This window comes from Ascaphus truei, chromosome 11, assembly GCF_040206685.1.
Source record: "Ascaphus truei isolate aAscTru1 chromosome 11, aAscTru1.hap1, whole genome shotgun sequence".
In the NCBI taxonomy this organism is placed as follows: Eukaryota; Metazoa; Chordata; class Amphibia; order Anura; family Ascaphidae; genus Ascaphus; species Ascaphus truei.
In genome coordinates, this window is record NC_134493.1 from 49,833,073 (window position 1) to 49,853,296 (window position 20,224).

The 20,224-nt window shown below is 40.0% G+C and overlaps 1 protein-coding gene across 5 annotated transcripts in view; it reads left to right on the plus strand.

The window, feature by feature from the left end:
• MRTFB (myocardin related transcription factor B) overlaps nt 1–16,123 on the plus strand; it is a 169,708-nt gene extending 153,585 nt beyond the window's left edge. For all 5 annotated transcript variants that reach the window (XM_075566143.1, XM_075566141.1, XM_075566146.1 and 2 more), the window contains 3 exons: nt 2,453–2,578; nt 3,965–4,025; nt 9,016–16,123. In XM_075566143.1, coding sequence (XP_075422258.1) covers nt 2,453–2,578; nt 3,965–4,025; nt 9,016–9,548 — 720 coding nt within the window. In that variant the 3' untranslated portion in view covers nt 9,549–16,123. The remainder of the gene's footprint in view (nt 1–2,452; nt 2,579–3,964; nt 4,026–9,015) is intronic.
• The last annotated feature ends 4,101 nt before the right edge of the window (nt 16,124–20,224 follow it).

A 20,224-nucleotide genomic window follows, 5' to 3' on the forward strand; every position in this document is an offset into this window, starting at 1 on the left:
GTCCCTCAAATGAAAAATATTTCTCCTCAATCCATCCCCGTATACCACGAACAGCACACAAGTGAGCACGTGAATTAGATATGTAATCAGAGTTAATACACACGGCTACTCTAGCCAACTCGCAGTTCGTCTGCGCAAGGTACCTTCAATGAGTTAATATTAGCCCCTTACTCAATTGCAATCATATCTATACGCTGCTGTCACCCAAGATATTTATGCAAATAAAAATGTAAAATTAATCTGCCAGGGTCTCAGGTCCCTGTTTATTATAGAAAAAAAAACTATGCACTGAACACATGAAAATCTGTTGTAGCAAAATGTGTCCAAAAATGTAAATACTCTCCCAAGAGCATGCAACAGTTCATTCAGAGCCCAAAGCATCACTTATTAAAGGTTGTAGTATATATATTAAATACAGTGCTTAGATTACAGAAAAAGGATTACAAGAACATACAATTACAGTAAATGCAAGACAGCTTCTCAAAATAAAAGGATGAAACAGAAACCCCTATACATTACCATATTTCATAATAGGTTTTCTCCCAGGTGCAGAAGTGAGACTCACGTGTTTGGTCCAAACACACCTCTGTTGAAATCCGATTTTCATAATCGGTGCTAAGATTTGTATCCTATTTTCCCCCTATTCAAACAACATAAGCCCACCCTGGGTGTAAATCAGCGGCGAGATTGACAGTTTAATGAATGAGTAAAAAAAACTCCTACAAAAACGACGTTTAAACTTTCCCCTTAGTATATAAACTGACTCATAACCCCACAAATATATACAACCCCACAACCCACACACCAAATATACACAAAAATCTATCCCCCAAATACATACAAATCCCCCCACACCCCAAATACATATTTAAAAAAACACCCCCCAAATACATATATTAAAAAAAATGCCACCACCCAAATACATATTAAAAAAAAGCCCCCCAAATACAGATCAAAAAAATAAATAAACACTCCCCAAATACATATAAAATACAGATTTTCCTTGGGGATGGTCTCATGCCTCTGGCCAAGCTCGGTGGCTGCGTGGGGACCCGGTTCTCCCCCAGCTGTGGGCCTCCCTCACTGACTGCCTCTCTTTCATGCCGGTGCGCACCGGAAGCGGATCCCAGCTCGCTTCCGGCGCGCCGACCTCCGAGAGGCCCGGTGCGCACCAGCATCAGAAGCTCAGCAAGGGACAGTCGGTGAAGGAGGCCCCTGCAGCTGGGGGGAGAGCCGGGCCCAGCATCGAGAGGACCGGCACCCGGAGCCCCCTCGCAGCCACTGGGCCCGAGACACTTGTCCCGGCTCTTATCCCCTGTTAACATTTCAACCCCCTTTTCCAAGCTGTTTATAGTCTGGAAAACAACTTGTTCTCCACCACACTGCGCCGATTCAGAACGGTCTTTTAACACAGGAGCTGGGAATAACAGACATATCATTAATAACTTCCAGAGATTTCAAACATTTCCCACCACGTGATGATCCCAAAGTAGTTACCACCGGTTTGAATTTTGTGAGAAGCCATTTTATGTTCTGTACAGAAAGTATGCTGTCTGTTACAAGCTACTTTCTTTAGTACATTAGCTGTTTTTACTGTGGGATCTATTAAAACGTTTGACAAATCTAGTTTACTTATGAAAAGTACATACAATTTTTTTATAAAACAATTCAAAATAAAATGCAATGCTCTTGTTGATGACTTTTAATGAATTTAAAAAAACGTACCAATTATTCACATTTATTTATTTAAACATATCTTAAAGCAGCAGTCCAAGCTGCCGTTTAAAAATAATAATAATAATAATAATAATAATAATCTCCTTAAATATTTGCATCAATGCAATCCACACGAGGAGTAAGTAGCTAAATTGACGATTGATCCGTTCTCCTGTGACCGATCAGCGAAGATTTGGCTTGGGGGTTCACTAAATGGCTGTCAGTGCAGCAGAAGGGGACCAAAGATGTCAAGATCTGTGGGGAAGATCATGTGACCAGGCAGTCACTAGATACAATTGGTGCACTGCTATAGAGAGGACAGGGCTCAAAAAGGGGTGTGCCATAGTCTGTTTCAGAAGAGGAAGGGGATGTGACTTTGTACATATATGGTTGCTATAGAAAAAAAAATGCTGGTTAAATTATAATACACTGAAAATGTAATCAGAGTTTTTTTTGTTTTTTTAATGCTACAAATATTGTCTCATAGTACAGAACTGATTTATGGAAAGAAACACATGCAGGGTATTGCTTGGTCTGCAGCTTTAAGGAAAACTTTTTTTTATTTACGTTCTCGGCAACAACTATTTATATAGACCGATATATATTTTTTTTTTACCGGAGAGAAAATTTAAAAATACATTTATACCGAAGACCCAAATATCTGCAAGTCGTGTGGCAGCCGAATGTTTAGCATTCATTTGCTAACCCGTTCTTATTTACTTCTTCCTCCCTACAGTCTGGCTCGATTTCCCAGCCCCAACAGTACATTGTGTTTAACAGCCCGGCTGGGAAGACTAAAGATCCTCCCCGCTATGAGGAGGCCATAAAGCAGGCTCGGAGCCTTCAGGCGTGTCATATTGAGGTAGGCTCATCATTATAGCACCGACATTTGAAAATAGGTTTTCCCTGTAAGAACCAGCATGCGACACCGTTAGTTCCTGGACTTGGATAAAAATGTTGTGTCTATAGGAAGTATTTTTTTTTTTTTTGCCCTATCATTACCAAGTCATCCGTACTTTGCATGCTACTGTATACATGTTTGTTGTGTCTATAAGCACTGTTAAATAGGCATTCCCACATAGGGACATACACTGTAATAGCAATCAATGTGAAGGTCACAGCATTATAATATTTTCCCTATCAAAATGCCGATGACCAAGAGAAAAACCATTGGAGTGATTTGAATGCGGAGGCATATGATCAGAATAAAAAAGGTGGCAGGTAATCCTGCTTGCATAAAATGTTGTTTTCACACGGAGGTATACTTATTAGAGGTGGGTGACCAATAACTTTAAAAGAGATGAAGCTAAAATTACAGTACAAGCCAACAACACGCAAGAGCAGGAATGGGCAACTCCTCAACTCCAGTCCTCAAGGGCCACCAACCAGAGCTTTATTGACGTGAATCTATTTGCTCCATGAACCAGCAGTTCTCTCTATCTCAATGTCTTGTATAGCGCATACACGGAGGGAACCTTAAGATACAAGCGGTCCACTCGGTTATCTGATGGAATCCGTTCCGCAAACCGCCGTCGGATTACGAATCCAATGTTAATACGCGGATAATCCGTTCCGACGTCGGATAATGCGTTCCGCGGAATGCATCACGACGCGTCGGATAATTCTTTGGATCGATAACGGAACGACGGATAGCGAGGATCACCTTCACATATTTTTTTTAATGCACTATACAAAAAAATAAATAAATATTTACTTGCTTAATAATAAACATAACAGAACAGCGCAATGTATTGTGGGGTAAATGTATGAGATGCAAACTGCATGCATAATGAGGACAGGTGTGTACTTTGTACTTTATACATCCATGTACACACCTCCTGCAGCCTTGACATGTTCTCTCATTGTGCTGGTGGTCACCTGCAGGGAACCAGTAGAGAAGGTCCCTTTAAACATTACAATGACCAGAAGATGTTGAGACTTTTTTTTTCCCCCTATTACGTTTTTTATTCTGAAATAAGTTTTATGGGGTACAAAAAAAGATAAGGGTACATAGGATATAAGACATCATAGAATCCATAATACCAAATTATGTTCGAGGGAGTTATGCAGACTCGGATAGATAAAAATAGGTAACCAATAATACGAACATATCTACTGTATACATTTCAGAGTATATTTATAAGCACATGAGTACTAACAGGTAGGTTGTTAATATCATAGCTCTATCACACATTAGATGTTTAGACTTTTATGGAGATATATTTTTAAAAAGTATATACTTTTGCAGGTCACTAATGCACACAGCCAGCAGATGGATGACCTGTTCGATATTCTCATTAAGAGTGGAGGTAAGAGAAAGTGTGTGTGTGTGTGTGTGTGTGTGTGTGTGTGTGTGTGTGTGTGTGTGTGTGTGTGTGTGTGTGTGTGTGTGTGTGTGTGTGTGTGTGTGTGTGTGTGTATAGCACAAAAAAGACACAAGACATCTCAATAATGAGCACTCAAAATATCCTTAGAAAATATTCACTTTAATGTCTTCACTTATAACAAGCTAAAACATAATTAAAACCAAAGAAGCGGAACCCTAAAGTAGAAAAGGTAAGTGCACATCACATAGTACAATGGCACAGATCTAAACCTTAACACTAATATCAGACTAATGCAATGAAGGTGTAAGGTGAGAGCCCGGGGAAACAAGTTCCCTGGGTCATCAAGATCGGACGATCAAAAACATGATGAATGACCTTAAGGACACACTAATAGTTACACTGATCTAATATCACATTCAAACCACACAACCTACAGGATGTAAATCACAACCTACAGGATGTGATCAGCTCCCAAAACAATTTTGTTTAAACCCAGAAATGTAACTTTTATTTTTAAACATATTTTGCTTTAAAGAGCCAATCTAAGCTGTTTTTTTTGTTTGTTTGTTTTTTTCATTAAAAAAATAAATCGATTAATACGGAATTGATGCAGGGGGGGGGGGGGTCTCCAGAGCTGAACCCCGTTCGTTTCAGAACCGGGGACCCTCTGCTTTTGGAGATACAAACCTCCGTAGTGGGTGCCGGTAGCCAGGGTTCACTGTACGTCTGCATTTCAAAGCTCCCGGGACCTGCGGGCCAATAGGAAGCCGTGACGTCATCGGGTTTGGATTCCTATTGGCCCATGCGACGAGGAAGCTGAAAACTGCAGGAGATACCGGCGCCCCCTTCGGAGGTAAGTATCTCCGGAAGCAGGGGGTGCCCGTAGCTGAAAGGAATAGGGGTTCAGCTGCAGAGACCCCCTGCTTCAATCCTGCATTTAAAAAATGAAGAGGGAAAATTACCGGCTTGGATTGCTCCTTTAAATTAATAAGTGGTGCATTTAGTACTAGACTTAACAACACTTAACGGAGCAAATCATGCATTTTTTAAATTGATTATTTTTTTAACATAGGTTTGAAGCAGGGGGGGTTCCGGAGCTAAACCCCATTCATTTCCACTGCAAGGACCCCCTGCTATCCGAGATACCTTTTGAAGGGAGTGCCAGTATCTCGGCAGAAGTTTAAATCCCCATGTCATGTGGGCCAATAGGAAGCCTCAGCGGATGTCACAGCTTGCTATTGGCCTGCAGGTCGCGGGAGCTTTAAAAAGCAGCCATTACGTGATCCCTGCTAGCGGAGCGGCTACCTGCATTACCGACGTAGGCCTGTATCTGCGTAGCAGGGGGACACCGGAGCTACGGCACCCTGCTTCAATCCTATGTTTAAAAAAATTCAAATTAAAAAATTCCCCTAATTAAAGGATACATGCACGCAGCCTTATTTATGTAAACTATTTAAATGAAAACTCGGTGTATATCTGCAAACTGATATTTCCGCATATTTTTAGAAAGTCTACACATCAACATATTCCTTTGACTTTGGAATTAGCAATACACCACATCTAAGTCCGATACATGTCGCCCCTTTCAATACCATTATTGTTACCGTCCTATTTCACTCTGTTGGAACGTCCCCTCGTAACACTGTGACAGTCCAGCTAAGGACAGTCCATACCATTTCACAGGCATGTCAGGACTGCTCCCCACACCACTGGGACTAAACAATTAATCATTTCCAGGGTTTCTGTGACATTATTGGCAAAAAGACCAAAGCACTTTTCTGCAAAACTGCAATTATTTCTTGCTAGGCATTGAAGTAAATGTATATTGAAAGCCCGGAAACAAACCCCCCCCCCCCCCCCCTAGTTCTTAGCAATCGTTTTCATGGAGCAACATTGTTGATAGCAGAATGACAGGCTTATGTTACAGGCATTTTGGCCTCTGACTTGAAGTCTGAAGCCAAACTTAAATAAGCAACAGCTGAAAGCAAATTAAAGCATGAATTTAATAGGCGATGCAGCCGCCTTATTCTCTGTATAAATGTGATCGTCCTAGTGCTTCTGTTAACCCTTTTGGTGCTAGTATGTTGAAACTGAGGATGTTAAGAGAGCTGTTCCCTTTAGCCCATCTACATTCTTTTTCAAATTGCCTTAACTGTAATCATTTTGATCATGTGTTCATTGTGAAAGTCTCCAGAAGTGAAAAGCCAGTGAAACGTGAAAAGTAAAATACTATCTTTTGGAGCTGTTGAAGATGTAGGCCCTCTGAGTTATTGTTCCATCTACTTAATCAATGCAACTAACTGGAGAGCGCTCCCTTTTGTTAGGCATAGTACCTTACATTATGTTGTGTTACAGTTATCTTAAACTACACAGTAACTGTTAAGAATTGGAGACCATATACTTTCGGTGTATTGCAACGCCACAACCTGGTGCTAAGTGGAACTTCACCTTTACTGCTCTCGGGCAGTGCACTGAATGTGTTAAAGAGGCTTATAAAGCAATGTTACTTTTAATTTTAGCACCTATGGGAGACAGAACACGACCCACAGCCTGAAAATCAATTGCAATAATCACCAGGGAAAGTGTGGACTGATTATTTTGATGGCAAGCGGTCAATTTCGAGTTCTGTTTCATCTTTGCTGTCAAAAAAAAAATACTGATGATAATGAGTGCTGAGATTTAAACATCCGATAGCCAGCAGTTAGCTTAGATTTCAGCCACATCCTGAGAGCTGCACATGTCAGTCTTTTCGGAGTAAAATAATGGAAAAATTACGGAGAATAAAAATGGATCCGAGCCCACATATTCCTGATTAATCCAACGGCATTCCCTAATGACTAGCCATACACGTGTGTTTAGCCGTTGCACAAGATCAAATTAAACATATTAGAGCCTTATTAAATGATTTTGTTGAATGCTTTTAAAGTTGTATAGAAACAAACATGTACAGCTTTTTAAGCGGTTTAAGTAGTCTCAAGAATGCTGAAGACAAATGGCTGAAGCATCGAAATCCGTAACGTACATAGGGATGGACAGTCATCAACTTCCATAGAAGTGGCAGTCGAACATATTGTCAGTACATAAAATCAAACATTCTAATAAATGCCAGATCTATAGCTTTTTTTGTATGGGTTGGTGTAGCTAATTATGTATAATCCATGAAATGAGCCATTTATGAGAACTCAGAGGCTCAATTAGGGAAGGTGTGAGATGGAATTGAAACTTTCCGATTCGACACCATGGCTTATAAAAGAAAACACATACAGTATTGGGTAACCCAGAAAGTCTTCATGTTTCTTTAAACATCTCCTTCATAAGTGCTGCACAGCTTCTCTCGCTGCTAATTGTACTATTTAACTTCACAGGACGGAAGAGATTCAACATTTCTCAATGTCGTGATACCTTTTAGGGGACCAACAAAGATGACATTATAGTGTGCAGAGCTGTGGACATTTCATAGGTTTCTTCATATGCACACTGCAACTCTGTACACTATTATTTCATCTTTGAACAACTAGAGTGTTGGTTCACTAAAAGGAATCGTAACTTGCATCGAATCTGCTTTTCTCCATGACCAAAACAGATTTTTGAACTATAACATCACTCGCACAAATCAACGCAAAACCTTAGATTGCTTAAACTGTAAGTTCTCCGGAACATGGACTCATATCTCACGTTATTTTACTTACCCTTGTATTGACATTTGTTCTATTTCATCTTGTAATGCCTGGTAGAGCTGTAAATACAAATAACCTATGGTTACTTCTGCTATGTTACTAAGGTGATATGGGGTTCATCACATTTACACACATATATTTGTACACACACACATATGTACACAAACACACGCACACATACGTACACAAACACGTACGTACACAAACACACACACACTTGGTTTGGGTAATAGGATTGGGGTTCGCTGTAAAGATTCAATGAACTGCTCTAAATAAATAAATAAAGTTCATGCTAAATTTTCCATAGGCACCATAAAAGCTAGTTTGGAAATCTAATAACTTGACTTTCCCATTGTCAGCATTGTATTGTCGGTATCAGTCTCCATATAAATGAGATATGAGATATAAGTACAGTATTTTCAGTTAAAGCAGGGGGCGCAAACTTTTTTCCCTGCGCCCCCCTGACGGCTGTCCCCTCACTCCCGCGCCCCCCCCAACCCCAACTTACCCGCGCTCCGGCGTAATGACGTCACGTTGCCATAGCAACGTGACGTCACATGACCTCGCAGCGTCATTTTGACGCCGCGTTGCCATGGCGCCGCAGGGAGGAAGCCACGGTAAGTTAGGTTTACAGAGGCCCTGCAGCTCCCCCGGCACTTAATTTAAGTGCCTTCGGGAAGCGCGCGGGGCCTCTGTAAACCCCGCGCCCCCCGTCGGCAGTGTCGCGCCCCCCCTGGGGGTCGTGCCCCACAGTTTGCGCACCGCTGTGTTAAAGCATCAATCCTGCCTACTGAACCCACCCTTCTTTTATTTTGTTTAACATGTTGGGAAAAAGAGGGTCCCGGGAGCTGAAGAGTGTTATTTTCTGCTCCGGGGACCTCCTGATTTTCAAGATACCGGCGGGTAAAGGTACCGGTATAACTTCCTGGTTTCGGTCGGGATTTAAATCTTCCGCATGACACAGGCCATTATGGAGCCACAATGGATAACGTTGCAGCTTGCAGATTTACACCATTTAGTTTTCCCTGGAGGGGACTCGAAACGCTCATTTCTTTACTGACAAGTGTTTCAGGAACTGGGGGCCCCCTGTGGCTGAAAATAGCATGGTTGTGCCCCTGGAAACCTCTAGGTATAGAAAGAAAAAGGGGGCGGGGAGAGGGGGGTGTTAAATTTAAAAAAAAAAAACACACATTTGGCATTGCTGCTTTACATTAGCTTCAAATTATGCTACAGTGTAACAGCCATTATGTATGACAAGTATAACAATATATTAAACATTTGTGTTTCCCATACAGAGATCTCACCCCTGGTAAAAGAAGAGCCTTCTCCCATTTCGAAGATGAGGCCAGTTACTGCCAATGTGACCACTATGCCAGTGAACACTGTGGTGTCACGACCCCCACCACAAATACACGTAGCACCTCCACTGTCTCTAGAACCAACACACAGTCTGTCCATTAGTTTAGAAAGTCAATTGGAAGCGTTCTTGGATGGGACATTACCCTCGGGAAATAACATTCCTCACCTGGAAGGCCACATTGAAGACCGAGATACATTTTCTCTGATAGACGACCTGCACAATGATCTCCTCCAACACCCTAGCATGTTGGACCATGATCATACACCCATGGAGACTGCAGATGCACATTTTACAGCAAACGGCTGCTTATCTCTAGACCTTCATGACACAAATCTGGACAACATGGAGTGGCTGGACATTACTATGCCTAATTCTGCATCTTCTCTTACCCCCCTCAGCTCTACTATCCCAAGTATGTTTTCCACTGACTTTCTGGATGCACATGACTTACAGTTGCATTGGGAATAAGCATTGATAATAGATCTGAATGCAGAATATAACATAGGCTGAATGCTTGGTTGTAATTCCGATAATTGCACCATACGACAGGATAGAGAAAGATCTGTAGTTTTTTCACTGCATTTGGCATCTCCGGTCTTCTGTCCTTAATGCAAAACAAGGGACTCTTGAGACACTAAACTGTACAGCGGAGAGAACGGTATTTATGGTAGTTCACAAATATGGAAAATAACTACTGGATAGAAGAGGGATTTAAAAAATGAAACCAAGAAATGGAACCATGAGTGAAGTACCTGAATAGCAACGCTGGATAATAACCAATTCAAAGTGTAGAAGAAAACAGACTTTTTTTTTTCTTTTTGTAAAGTTTTGCCATAACTGCACTTGACTGTTCCTGTTGAACAGCCTGAGCCGATGTGCGTTCCGAGATCAGCGGCAAAGAGCACTGACTGGTTCAGTGAACTTTCACTTGGGATTAAGGTCGTACTAAAAGCATGCAATACAGAAGCATGTGTGTAATATATGATCATCGACATTATGGGTCCCTTGTACTACTGTATAAGATGTTGTTTTAAATGGCACCACAAAGGAGTATAGGTGAATGCATCCAATAGATAATTCTGCTGGTATTCCTGAGCAAGGCCTGGGTACATATAAACAATTTGATCTTCTATAACTCTGAATTTCATACTTGTTGAGTATTTCAATTGTCAATATCTTTGAAAGTGTAATTTGTACAGCTCATGTTTTGATTGTATTTCATTAGATCTTTAAGCAGTATACATTTTGTATTATTGGAAATAGAAATGTACAGTTTTTGTTGAATTTTCCAGAACAAGCACCACTAAAGGGATTTCCATAGCCAACGCTCCTGAATATGCTGTAATATATTGTAAAGAAAATGTAATAAATGATTTTTAAAAGCAGGAATTATTGGAGGCTACAAACGCACAAGCCTTGCCGATCTGATCAAGAGCTGGAAAACACACCAAAACTTGGCATTTTATCTTGACAAATGACACTATAGTCTGACATCTCTAAGTTAATTTGTACAAAGGAACACTAGCAGTCAATATAAGTAAACTTTATCAAATTGGCAAGAATCCAGTCATCGCCCAAATATTTTTTTTGCAAAAAAGAAAAACCTATATAGTCAGAGTATATATTGTAAAGAATTTCTCACTGCGCTGAAAACATAATCTAAGGGCTGTTTGCCACTGTAAATCTACAAGCAGCAACCCAATCCTGTTTCTTGATAACCAAGATAAAGATAAGACTTTATTATATGCATGCATATAATAGAGTGTAATATGTACTATAGATAAATGAAGGTGCAGTTGGTATAAAGCCACATACTGTGTGTGTTATTTTCATATATATATATATATATATATACAAATATAACTGTATGCTCATCTGCATGTCTCAGGCAGGTCTGCAACCCCGCCTTTCCCCATTATCACCCAGCATACAGCACTTCCACTGCAGCAAGGGATTCTGGGAAATGACATGCAAATGAGCACACAGTGTCACTTTTTGCCTCAATAACCATTTTTAACATGGTTCCCTATAGGCTTAAGCTTGCTGCATGGTCACCGCTTTGAGCACAGCCAGGGTTAAGGTGCATACCCATATATATATACCTACCTGTTCAGCTATAGAGAGGACTCTAACTCGTCAAATTTTCTTTTACTATAAATTGTGTATGGGTATCTAGCTGCTGTAAGTAAGGCTGATCTATAATGTTTGTCAACCTGAACCAGGAGCTTAGGCTGCGGCTATAGTGCAAGTGACCAAATTCATTAAGTGCACCAGTCCGGTCATACTGCACACGATGCGACGTGTGCGGCAGGATTTGGACGCAATGCTTCCATTTAATTTTTCGCTCGACGGCCGCATCACGTGAGCCGTTTGAACCAATGAGGGCAAACCTCAATGGTTCAGCGTGGTAATGTCATGGCCATGCCTCTCCGCGCGCGTCAACAGATGACACAAACTGCTCAGGCGAAAGCACGAGCGCCTACTTAAGCTCTGTCGTGTGCGTGCACTATGGCCGCAGCCTTGTATGTTTTGATAGGATGCTTGGGATGCCAGGAAGAGTTGAACTAAGCAGTGCCCTTTTTCTACCACGAATCATGTGACTTGAGTTACCATCACATTGTTAAGACAGTCAAGGTTAATTGCTTTTTTAACCTATTGAAAGTACTGTAGGTGCACTGCACACAATTACTGCGCCTCTGTATTCTTTTACTGTCTCTTATTTCTTCTCTTTTTGCTTATTTTCTCTTTTTTTGATTTTTTGTTTCTCTGTGCTACTTTTTCCACTGTACAACCGTTTGGATTCCCCAAAATAGCGTCACTAGTCTGAATGGAAAACCAATCCTGAAGCTCCTTTTTTGCGTTTCATGCACTATATCACACAAGTGATTGGGACCTTGTTTATTTGGGAAAAAGAGGCACGTTTTCGGTGTCAAATAATAAGTGTGTAAGACAAAGTACAGCCAAAGCACCATTTTATTACCCTCTCCTCTTGGTCTTGTTTTTTTTTTTTTAATCTACAGCCTTGAGTGTGTTTAGCATACAGCATAGGTTAAAAAACTAGAACAAAGACATTTCTCTTTACCAAAGCCAACACACCATGGGAAAGGTACTTGATTTGATGAGCAATTAAACAAGACACTATTATTTTATCACTCCGTTTTTCACGCAAGATAGTTCAGTACAATATGCTGTTACAGATGAGCTTATAAGGGATGTTGGACAACTGTATGCTGCCAGTTCTGGGTGAGCGGTTTCCATGTTTGTTTGATTTTTTCAACTCCCAGAGAAAGCATCTGTCAGACCTATTCGGTTGGCGGACTCTGACGGGACCCCAGAGAAGGCTTCTCTGGCCCCTGTCCGATATGTTGGAACACCATCCTCTTCCATCCCAGAGAAGAGTTCTGTTCCATTCAAATTAAATAGAACTACAACCTTCCTCAACATAGAGTCGATTCTTTCACATCATAATGGATAGGTGCAGCTGTTTTACAGCTCACCATGAGACCAATAGAAGTAAATCTGGCAGAAAGTGAAGCTGTCTTAAAGAGGGTTGAGGAGCCCTGACCTTGGTTCTGAGCCTGGTAGTGTCTACTGTTTACTAAACCACGTATCTTAAATGCTTTAGTGGGGGGACACTGCTAGTCAGAAGTTACCATACGCTAACATTGCAAGAAGCAATCGTGTAAAACAGCCTTTCAGTCACTTGAGCACTGAATGCTGAAACGCAATGAAATTAAACACATTATGCTCACATTGGCAAGCATTTGATGAGCTGGCTTTTGTCACACAATCATTTTTTAGTAAGAAAAAGTTGTGCAAGATATATAAAATAACATTATTCCAATTATACTGCAATTAGACCAATAGCAGAATGTTTTCATCCCTGCTATTTCTTTCACCAATGAATTAGCTGAGAGACTAACAGAAAACTAGTTTTATAAAACCTCAGCCCTATAAACCTATAAACCAGCTGTAATGCATTGCAGGGCCATTTGGCAGGGGAAAGGTTTCAGTTAACAGCAGAGAGTTAATTTAGACTTGAGGGTATTTTAGGTATAGGATTAACAGTACTTCCAGTTTCTTAAGTGATTTTTCAACAGTGTAAGCCAATGCTTGAAATATTTCTAAATCCCAACAGAAACTGGAAGGTAATTAGGCTGTATTTTGTGCTCCTGGCTAAGTAAGAATGTTTCAATGCTCAAGGCATTTTTTTTTGTTAGACAAGCTGACGGTTTCTCTTCAGACTTTACATATGGTATGGTTTTTAATAAAATATTTTATTTCTTAGGGAAGATTAATGGGTTTCAGCTATTTTATAAATCCATGTTGGCTCCCTTTACACAATACATATAAATGCATATGGCATTTGAAATCCGCAAAAGGATACATGTTTTCAACAGGTTAGTTTATACATTTTCTACAGAAAATAAACCTTACAAAACTCGGATCGTTGATCATATACAATTATAATTCTTGTAAAGAACTTCCCCATCATTGTTTTTTTTAATACATTGGTGAGTTTTAGCTTTTAAAATACTTTATAGGTCTTGATACAACTCTATAAATTTTAAAATCGAAACATTTTTACTTTTCTTTTTTTTTTAGTTACATAGGAATCTGAAATATCTGTACAACTTGCATTTGAGAAAATCGTCATTTTAATGTGCAAATTAATTGACATTTGAATAAAATTAATCTTCAACCACACAAGTCATTTTAGATAAAGGTTTTTATAATTGTTTTTAATCAAATAAAAAATAAAATAGAAATTAATTTGTATTCTATACAATTTGCAAGAAACAATTTATCAATGAAAATATGAAGAAACAACACGTTTTGCTCTGTCCTTGAACTGTGGGCTACGTATCCACAAGTGGAAATGTAACAGATTGATCAACTCCAACTGTTGGTCAATAAAAATAGTGTACCATGTTAAAAAGCTTAATGTACTGTAAAGCAATTCTATTTGAATGAGCGTGTCATGTGATGACATGTTCCTTGTCACCTTTTATTTGTGTTGTAGAAATATAACACTAACACCCCATTTAGTGTGTATCTGTGTGTGTGTGTTTATAGTTTATTTTTTAAATCCAGGATAGTCCGTTTCCTAAATACTCAATGTTCAACTGCTGGAAAGTGAGCTTGCGTCTATAAAGTGCAGCTTTGGATTGAGTTGTGGTGTCACTGCAGTATGTCACTATGCCTATAATGCCATGTTGTTGGCCTAAATTAGTTGTGGTATTTTCTCAATAGTCCTACAAGTCTTGTTGGCTATCTGGTCGTATATTATATATTTGAAAGCATGAGTACGTGTTTTAAAACTCTGCTTAGAGGCCATGTCTCACAGTAGAAGCACACCTCATGCAATATGCCCTATAGGGCAGGGCTCAAGGGCCAGCAATAGGTCAGGTTTTAAAGATATCCCGGATATCAACGATTGAGCCACCTGTGCCGAAGCAGGTATATCGTTACAATCTGACCCTTGAGGACTGGAGTTGCCCACCCCTGCCACCTTACCATTAAACAGCAACCCGTGTTACAATTCATTTTTTGCAGGGGGGGGGGGGTCCCCCAGAATGATGATATTTTCAGCCTCAAGGACACACAGTTCCTGCGATACTTTCCAGGGATGTTACCTGGTTTAAATCTTCCTCAGGGGAAACTTAATGACCAAATCGCAGGCCGATGGAAAACCTATTGGAGGGTCAAAAACCAGGAAGTAATACTGGTAACTTCACCAGTTAATCTCAAGAACGGGAGGGTCCCTGGAGTGTTTCAAATATCGCAGGTCAACTCTGGAGGACCTCCAAGCCCAAATCCTGTAAATACATTTAAAATAGGGGGTTACTTAGAGGGGATTGCTGTTTTAAATATGTACATTTGTATTACTCCTTTCTGTCGCATTAAAACAGGTAACAAGACAATCTGTAATCACAATTAATAGGACCAACAGGTTATTTTACTGAGCAGGATATACACAACTGTTTAATAGTGTATAATCAAATAGAATTAAACCTTTGGCTGCAAGAGGAGACTTTCTGGCACCCAAACGGTTAAGGTGGTAAAAAGTATTGCTTCACAATAACCAAAACCATTGCTAGGTAGACTGCCAAAGGAGGCACTTTTTAAGGTATGTTATATATTCCTAAAAGAATCCCAAAGGGTTAACTCTTGATGTCACCCATTTCTTAAGAGTTGTAGAGCTGATTTTGTCCTGTTTGTTGAAGCCAATGTAAAACCAGCATACACACAAAAAGGACTTTCCAATGAAAATATGACCTCTGTCTTGTAATTGCTTGCAGTAGAGATGCCGGGTTGTCAATGCATTCCCCCCCCCCCCCATCTCTTGTTATGTTGATAGTTATACTATGTGTTAGCACAGGGGTGCTCAACTCCAGCCGTCAAGCCCCCTCTCCCCCCCCACCCCCCCGACAGGTCAGGTTTTCAGGATATCCCTGCTTCAGCACAGGTGGTTCAAGCACTCCCTGCTTCAACACAGGTGGCTCAATCACATGAAGCTGGGATATCCTGAAAACCTGACCTGTTGGGGGTGCCTGAGGACATGAGTTGAGCCCCCCTGCATTAGCATCTCGCTTTATGAAAGCATGAAAGTACTGCAGTGTGTTTAGTGGTGAATGTTGTAGCACGAGTTTGTCAGCTCTTTCAGCGGTGCCGTTAGGGGCTTTTCCAGAGCAAAGCATGACAAGGCCTTCCAGAACTGCAGGGGCTGAACAAACTCGGGCCACAGATGTGATTTATTATCAGCGGCCCATTCATGTGTTGCCTTTCTATGAGAAACTTTTTGATGCCTTTGTATTTGCAATTTGCACCCCTGAGATCAATTCCATATCATGACGATGTTTGAATGCCATATGTTTTGCACATTGTATATATGTAATGCATACTGTATTTTTATATGTGAGCCACATTTATCATTGGATATTTTGTACATAGTGGCAATGTTGTAGCTACTGATAAATTGTTGAATAGAAGCATCTTTTTTTGCATTTTCTTGTGTTCCAAAATAAAAAATATATACCAGAGCCTCTTCCAATTAGTTTCTTGATTTATATAATTTAACTTGATGGATAGTCTGTGGGACATGGTAACAAATAAGTGATGGTTCAGCCAAGTTTTGTTACCTGGAATTCGGTATACTAATTTAATTCACATGATTAAATCAGGACCGGCTCAGCCAGCATAACTAGATTGTAAAAAGCACGTTCCTTGAAGTACTGATATATTCAATTGACATAACTGTCAAGCATCCATCTAGGCAGAGCTCATTTCTATTTATTTAACATATCTCTGACATTAGGAGTTGACATGTGTATGACTATACAACGCATCAATAGGCCCGTGTTTCCGATTAAAACAAAATAAAGAAAATGATGGTGAGGCTAATTCTTTAATTAGACAATTCCTGGTAGCCGAAGGAGGAAAAAAAAAAACAACACATTTTGTATAGAATGTAACAATCTTATTAGTTTCAGTAATCAATTTTGATCAACGTTTTGGAAATGAAACACCCTGTTCTCTGGGGCTTCGGAATGGGAAGAGAGTTTCTCAGCCACGTGCTTCCTCAACCCTTAACCAACTCCTCTGTCATTATCAGCGAGCCAGTCCATGTAAGCAGGGCCGCTTTATACATTAGGCCGACTAGGCGCAGTGCCTGGGGCCTACGAACATTTTAGGGCCTACAATATTTCACTTGAAAAAATACCTAAACAACAAAAAAAAAAAAATCACAAAATAAGAGAAAACAGAATTTTTTTATTTAAAATGCCTTCGAAGGGGTTAACGAGGTCATGACTATGGAGAAGCTTACGGCCATGCTCCAAAAGAAAATGCCCCAGTTCTGGAACACATGGGACCCCTGGATCGAGAGATAAACCCCCAAAAAGTCAAAGCACATAGGTCTAGCAGCCACCCCCAAACAATTGGAGAGCTACACCGGGACACCTCTGGGCAAGCCCACATACCCCCCTCCTCCTCTTCCCCCCCCCCCCATGTTTGTCTCCTCCTCCCCCCCCCCTCCTCTTCCCCGTACTCTTTTTCCTACTGAAAAAGGAAAACTGTTATTGGTCCTTCTCTGGAAATAATGAGCACAAATGTTGTGGGCTCAAGACACTACTGTATGTAAATTTATCTGTGACTGTGACCAATAAAAAAATTGTTACAAAAAAAAATGCCTTCGAAGTATCGATACCTTTAAATATCGAAACAAAAGTATCGATGCCAAATATCGCTAGTATCGAAAGAAACAAGCAAACGATGAAATTAGCATAAAAATGAGTAAAGGGCTTCTTCCGAGAATATATAATTACCCTGTATAACACCCGGGTGTCAGAAGGACCTGCAATGCATTGTTTTGCCTTTCTGGCAATTAATAGATTAACATAATCGCACATTTTTGGGATTTTTTTTTAGTTTTAACTTTAAACATCTTGAAACGTCTCAAAACGGGGAGGGGATCACATTCATTTACATTTTTCCAGTCCAGCTGATCCAATCATTCATAGCGAAACTCGTTTAATCAACAATCAATATTCCAACAAACTGCAGTTAATTTAAAAAAGCCCAATCTTTTTATGATAAGTGATGGTGGGGAGAGAAGGTGTTTGCAATATGTTCACATTCCACACATGCAGTGACATTTTTAACACCCATTTTTTTGGGGGGGGGGGTTTAAAAGAAACCTTTTAATGTCTCTGGAAGCAAAGCGTTTCTATGGATATAATCTTGATGGTTATTAACTAGGAGACCCCACAGTTCCAATCAATATTTAGTTTCGATAGAGGGAAATTCTGGTTTTTAGACTTATACAGACATATGTTTTATAGTTTTTGTTGTTCCAAGTGGCAGTCATTGCTAATAAACGGAGAGTACAAATTGAGTGGTCCTTTCACGAGTAATGAAATTGCCCTTTATTTGGCTCAAGCACTGGGAAAACATATTTCCTTGGAAAAAGAACTGTGTGTTTTTGTTTAACTAGGTTGAGGAGTAATTTCCTTAAATGTGTCCTGTATGAGTTCGTTGGCATAGAGAAGCCTCGGATTAAATATAATATTACAAAGATTTTTTATCCTTAACTTGCAGCTGTAGTTTACTCTGTGCTTAGAAAATCTTGTACTCTGACTATTGGTGAACATATTTTAATTTCCTTTGTAATGAATATTATTTATCCAAAGACAATTTTGAAAATGAATTACATTATTTCCAGGAACAGCTGAATGTTATACAGTACTGAGGGTTTTAGTTTTTTTGCAAAGCGTATAGATGGCATATACAGTATAATGAAACCTAACATTTACCATGAGCTGTAATTGTTTTAGCCAAATATATTTGTTTTTTTAAAGCAGGAATTCCAGCTGTTAGTTTTGTTTTCTGGAGCTGAAGAAGAGTTTTCTGCATTCAAATTAATGGCACTAAAAAACTACCCCAGCACTGGGAAGCCAGCTTCACAAAATATTGAAGAGGCCTTACAATTAATTCAACAGCAATCTGTATACCCCTACTAAATATGGATTATATTTAAATGCTTTGATTAATATCAACCAAACAACTGGAAAAGCCATTCACTGACCAAATGACATTCATTTCTGATCAAATTCACAATTTGAAATGGGTGAAACTGCTCACAACCGAGAAGATTCACATAATGTTCAAATGAATAGAGGGGAATGAATGTTCCGAGGGGAGGGGGCGAGGTCTAAAAAAAAATGTGTTCATCTGTTTTCAGTAAGTTTATAAAACACAAATTCCCATTGTAATATTTGCATGCGAACACCGATCACTCCAAAACAGCTGCATTTGCAGTGCATTCCTTAAACCAGGGGTGCTCAACTCCAGTCTTCAAGCCCTCCCTTACCATTCCCCCAAACAGGTCAGGTTTTCAGGATATCCCAGCTTCAGCACAGGTAGCTCAATCAGAGGCTCAGTCAAAGTCTGATTGAGCTAACTGTGCTGGAGCAGGGATATCCTGAAGTTAAGAACCCCTGCCTGCCTTTAAACAATATTTAAAACATTTTTAAGATCGTACAAAACATATGAGGGGGAATGTGAAATAGTTTTCTTTTTCAACCAACTACATTATAGTATAAAAAATAAAAAAAATGCTTCTATAGAAGGTTCTGAACAGATAAAACCAAAAAGAACACTATTTCTGTAGGTTACTTGGTGAGACAATAGCAAAGTGGTACCAAACTAAACTTCATTTTCTAATCATCACGGTGTGCGGTGCAAGTGAGGATACCCATGAAGGGAGAAGGAGTGACTCTGATAACAACGACTAGGACCGCCGACGGAGGGGAGAGCTGGGACAGGTTTATTTATTTATTTATAAAATGTGTTACCAGGAAGTAATACATTGAGAGTTACCTCTCGTTTTCAGGTATGTCCTGGGCACAGAGTTAAGACAAATAATACATGGTTACAAATACAGTTACATAAATGAACAGGGTATACATTATATACAAGACATGGCATGCACAGTTAAAGAAAATATATATTATGGGCGAATGAAACAGTTACAGACCAGATTAAAGTGTGAGACAGCCATAGATTTGAAAGAACTTAAACTGGTGGTGGATGTGAGAGTCTCCGGTAGACTGTCCCAGTTTTGGGGTGCACGGTAAGAGAAGGAGGAGCGGCCGGATACTTTGCTGAGCCTTGGGACCATGAACAGTCTTTTGGAGTCTGATCTCAGGTGATAGGTGCTGCATGTGGTAGGGGTGAGGAGCTTGTTCAGGTAGCTGGGTAGCTTGCCCAGAAAGTATTTGAGGGTGAGACAGGAAAGGTGAACTTTGCGCCTACACTCTAGTGTTGACCAATCTAGTTCTTTGAGCATTTCGCAGTGATGTGTGTTGTAGTTGCATTGGAGAACAAAAGGACAAATTGAATTGTAGAGGGTGTCAAGTTTGCTAAGGTGGGTTTGAGGAGCCGAGCCATATACTATGTCTCCATAGTCAATAATTGGCATTAGCATCTGATGTGCGATACGCTTTCTGACCAGGATTTGTTCCTGTAAAGTACCCCTAGTTTGGCATAGGTCTTGGTTGTCATTGTATCAATGTGCATTCTGAATGTTAAGTGGGAGTCAAACCATAAGCCCAGGTATTTAAAACAAGTGACAGGGGTTAGGG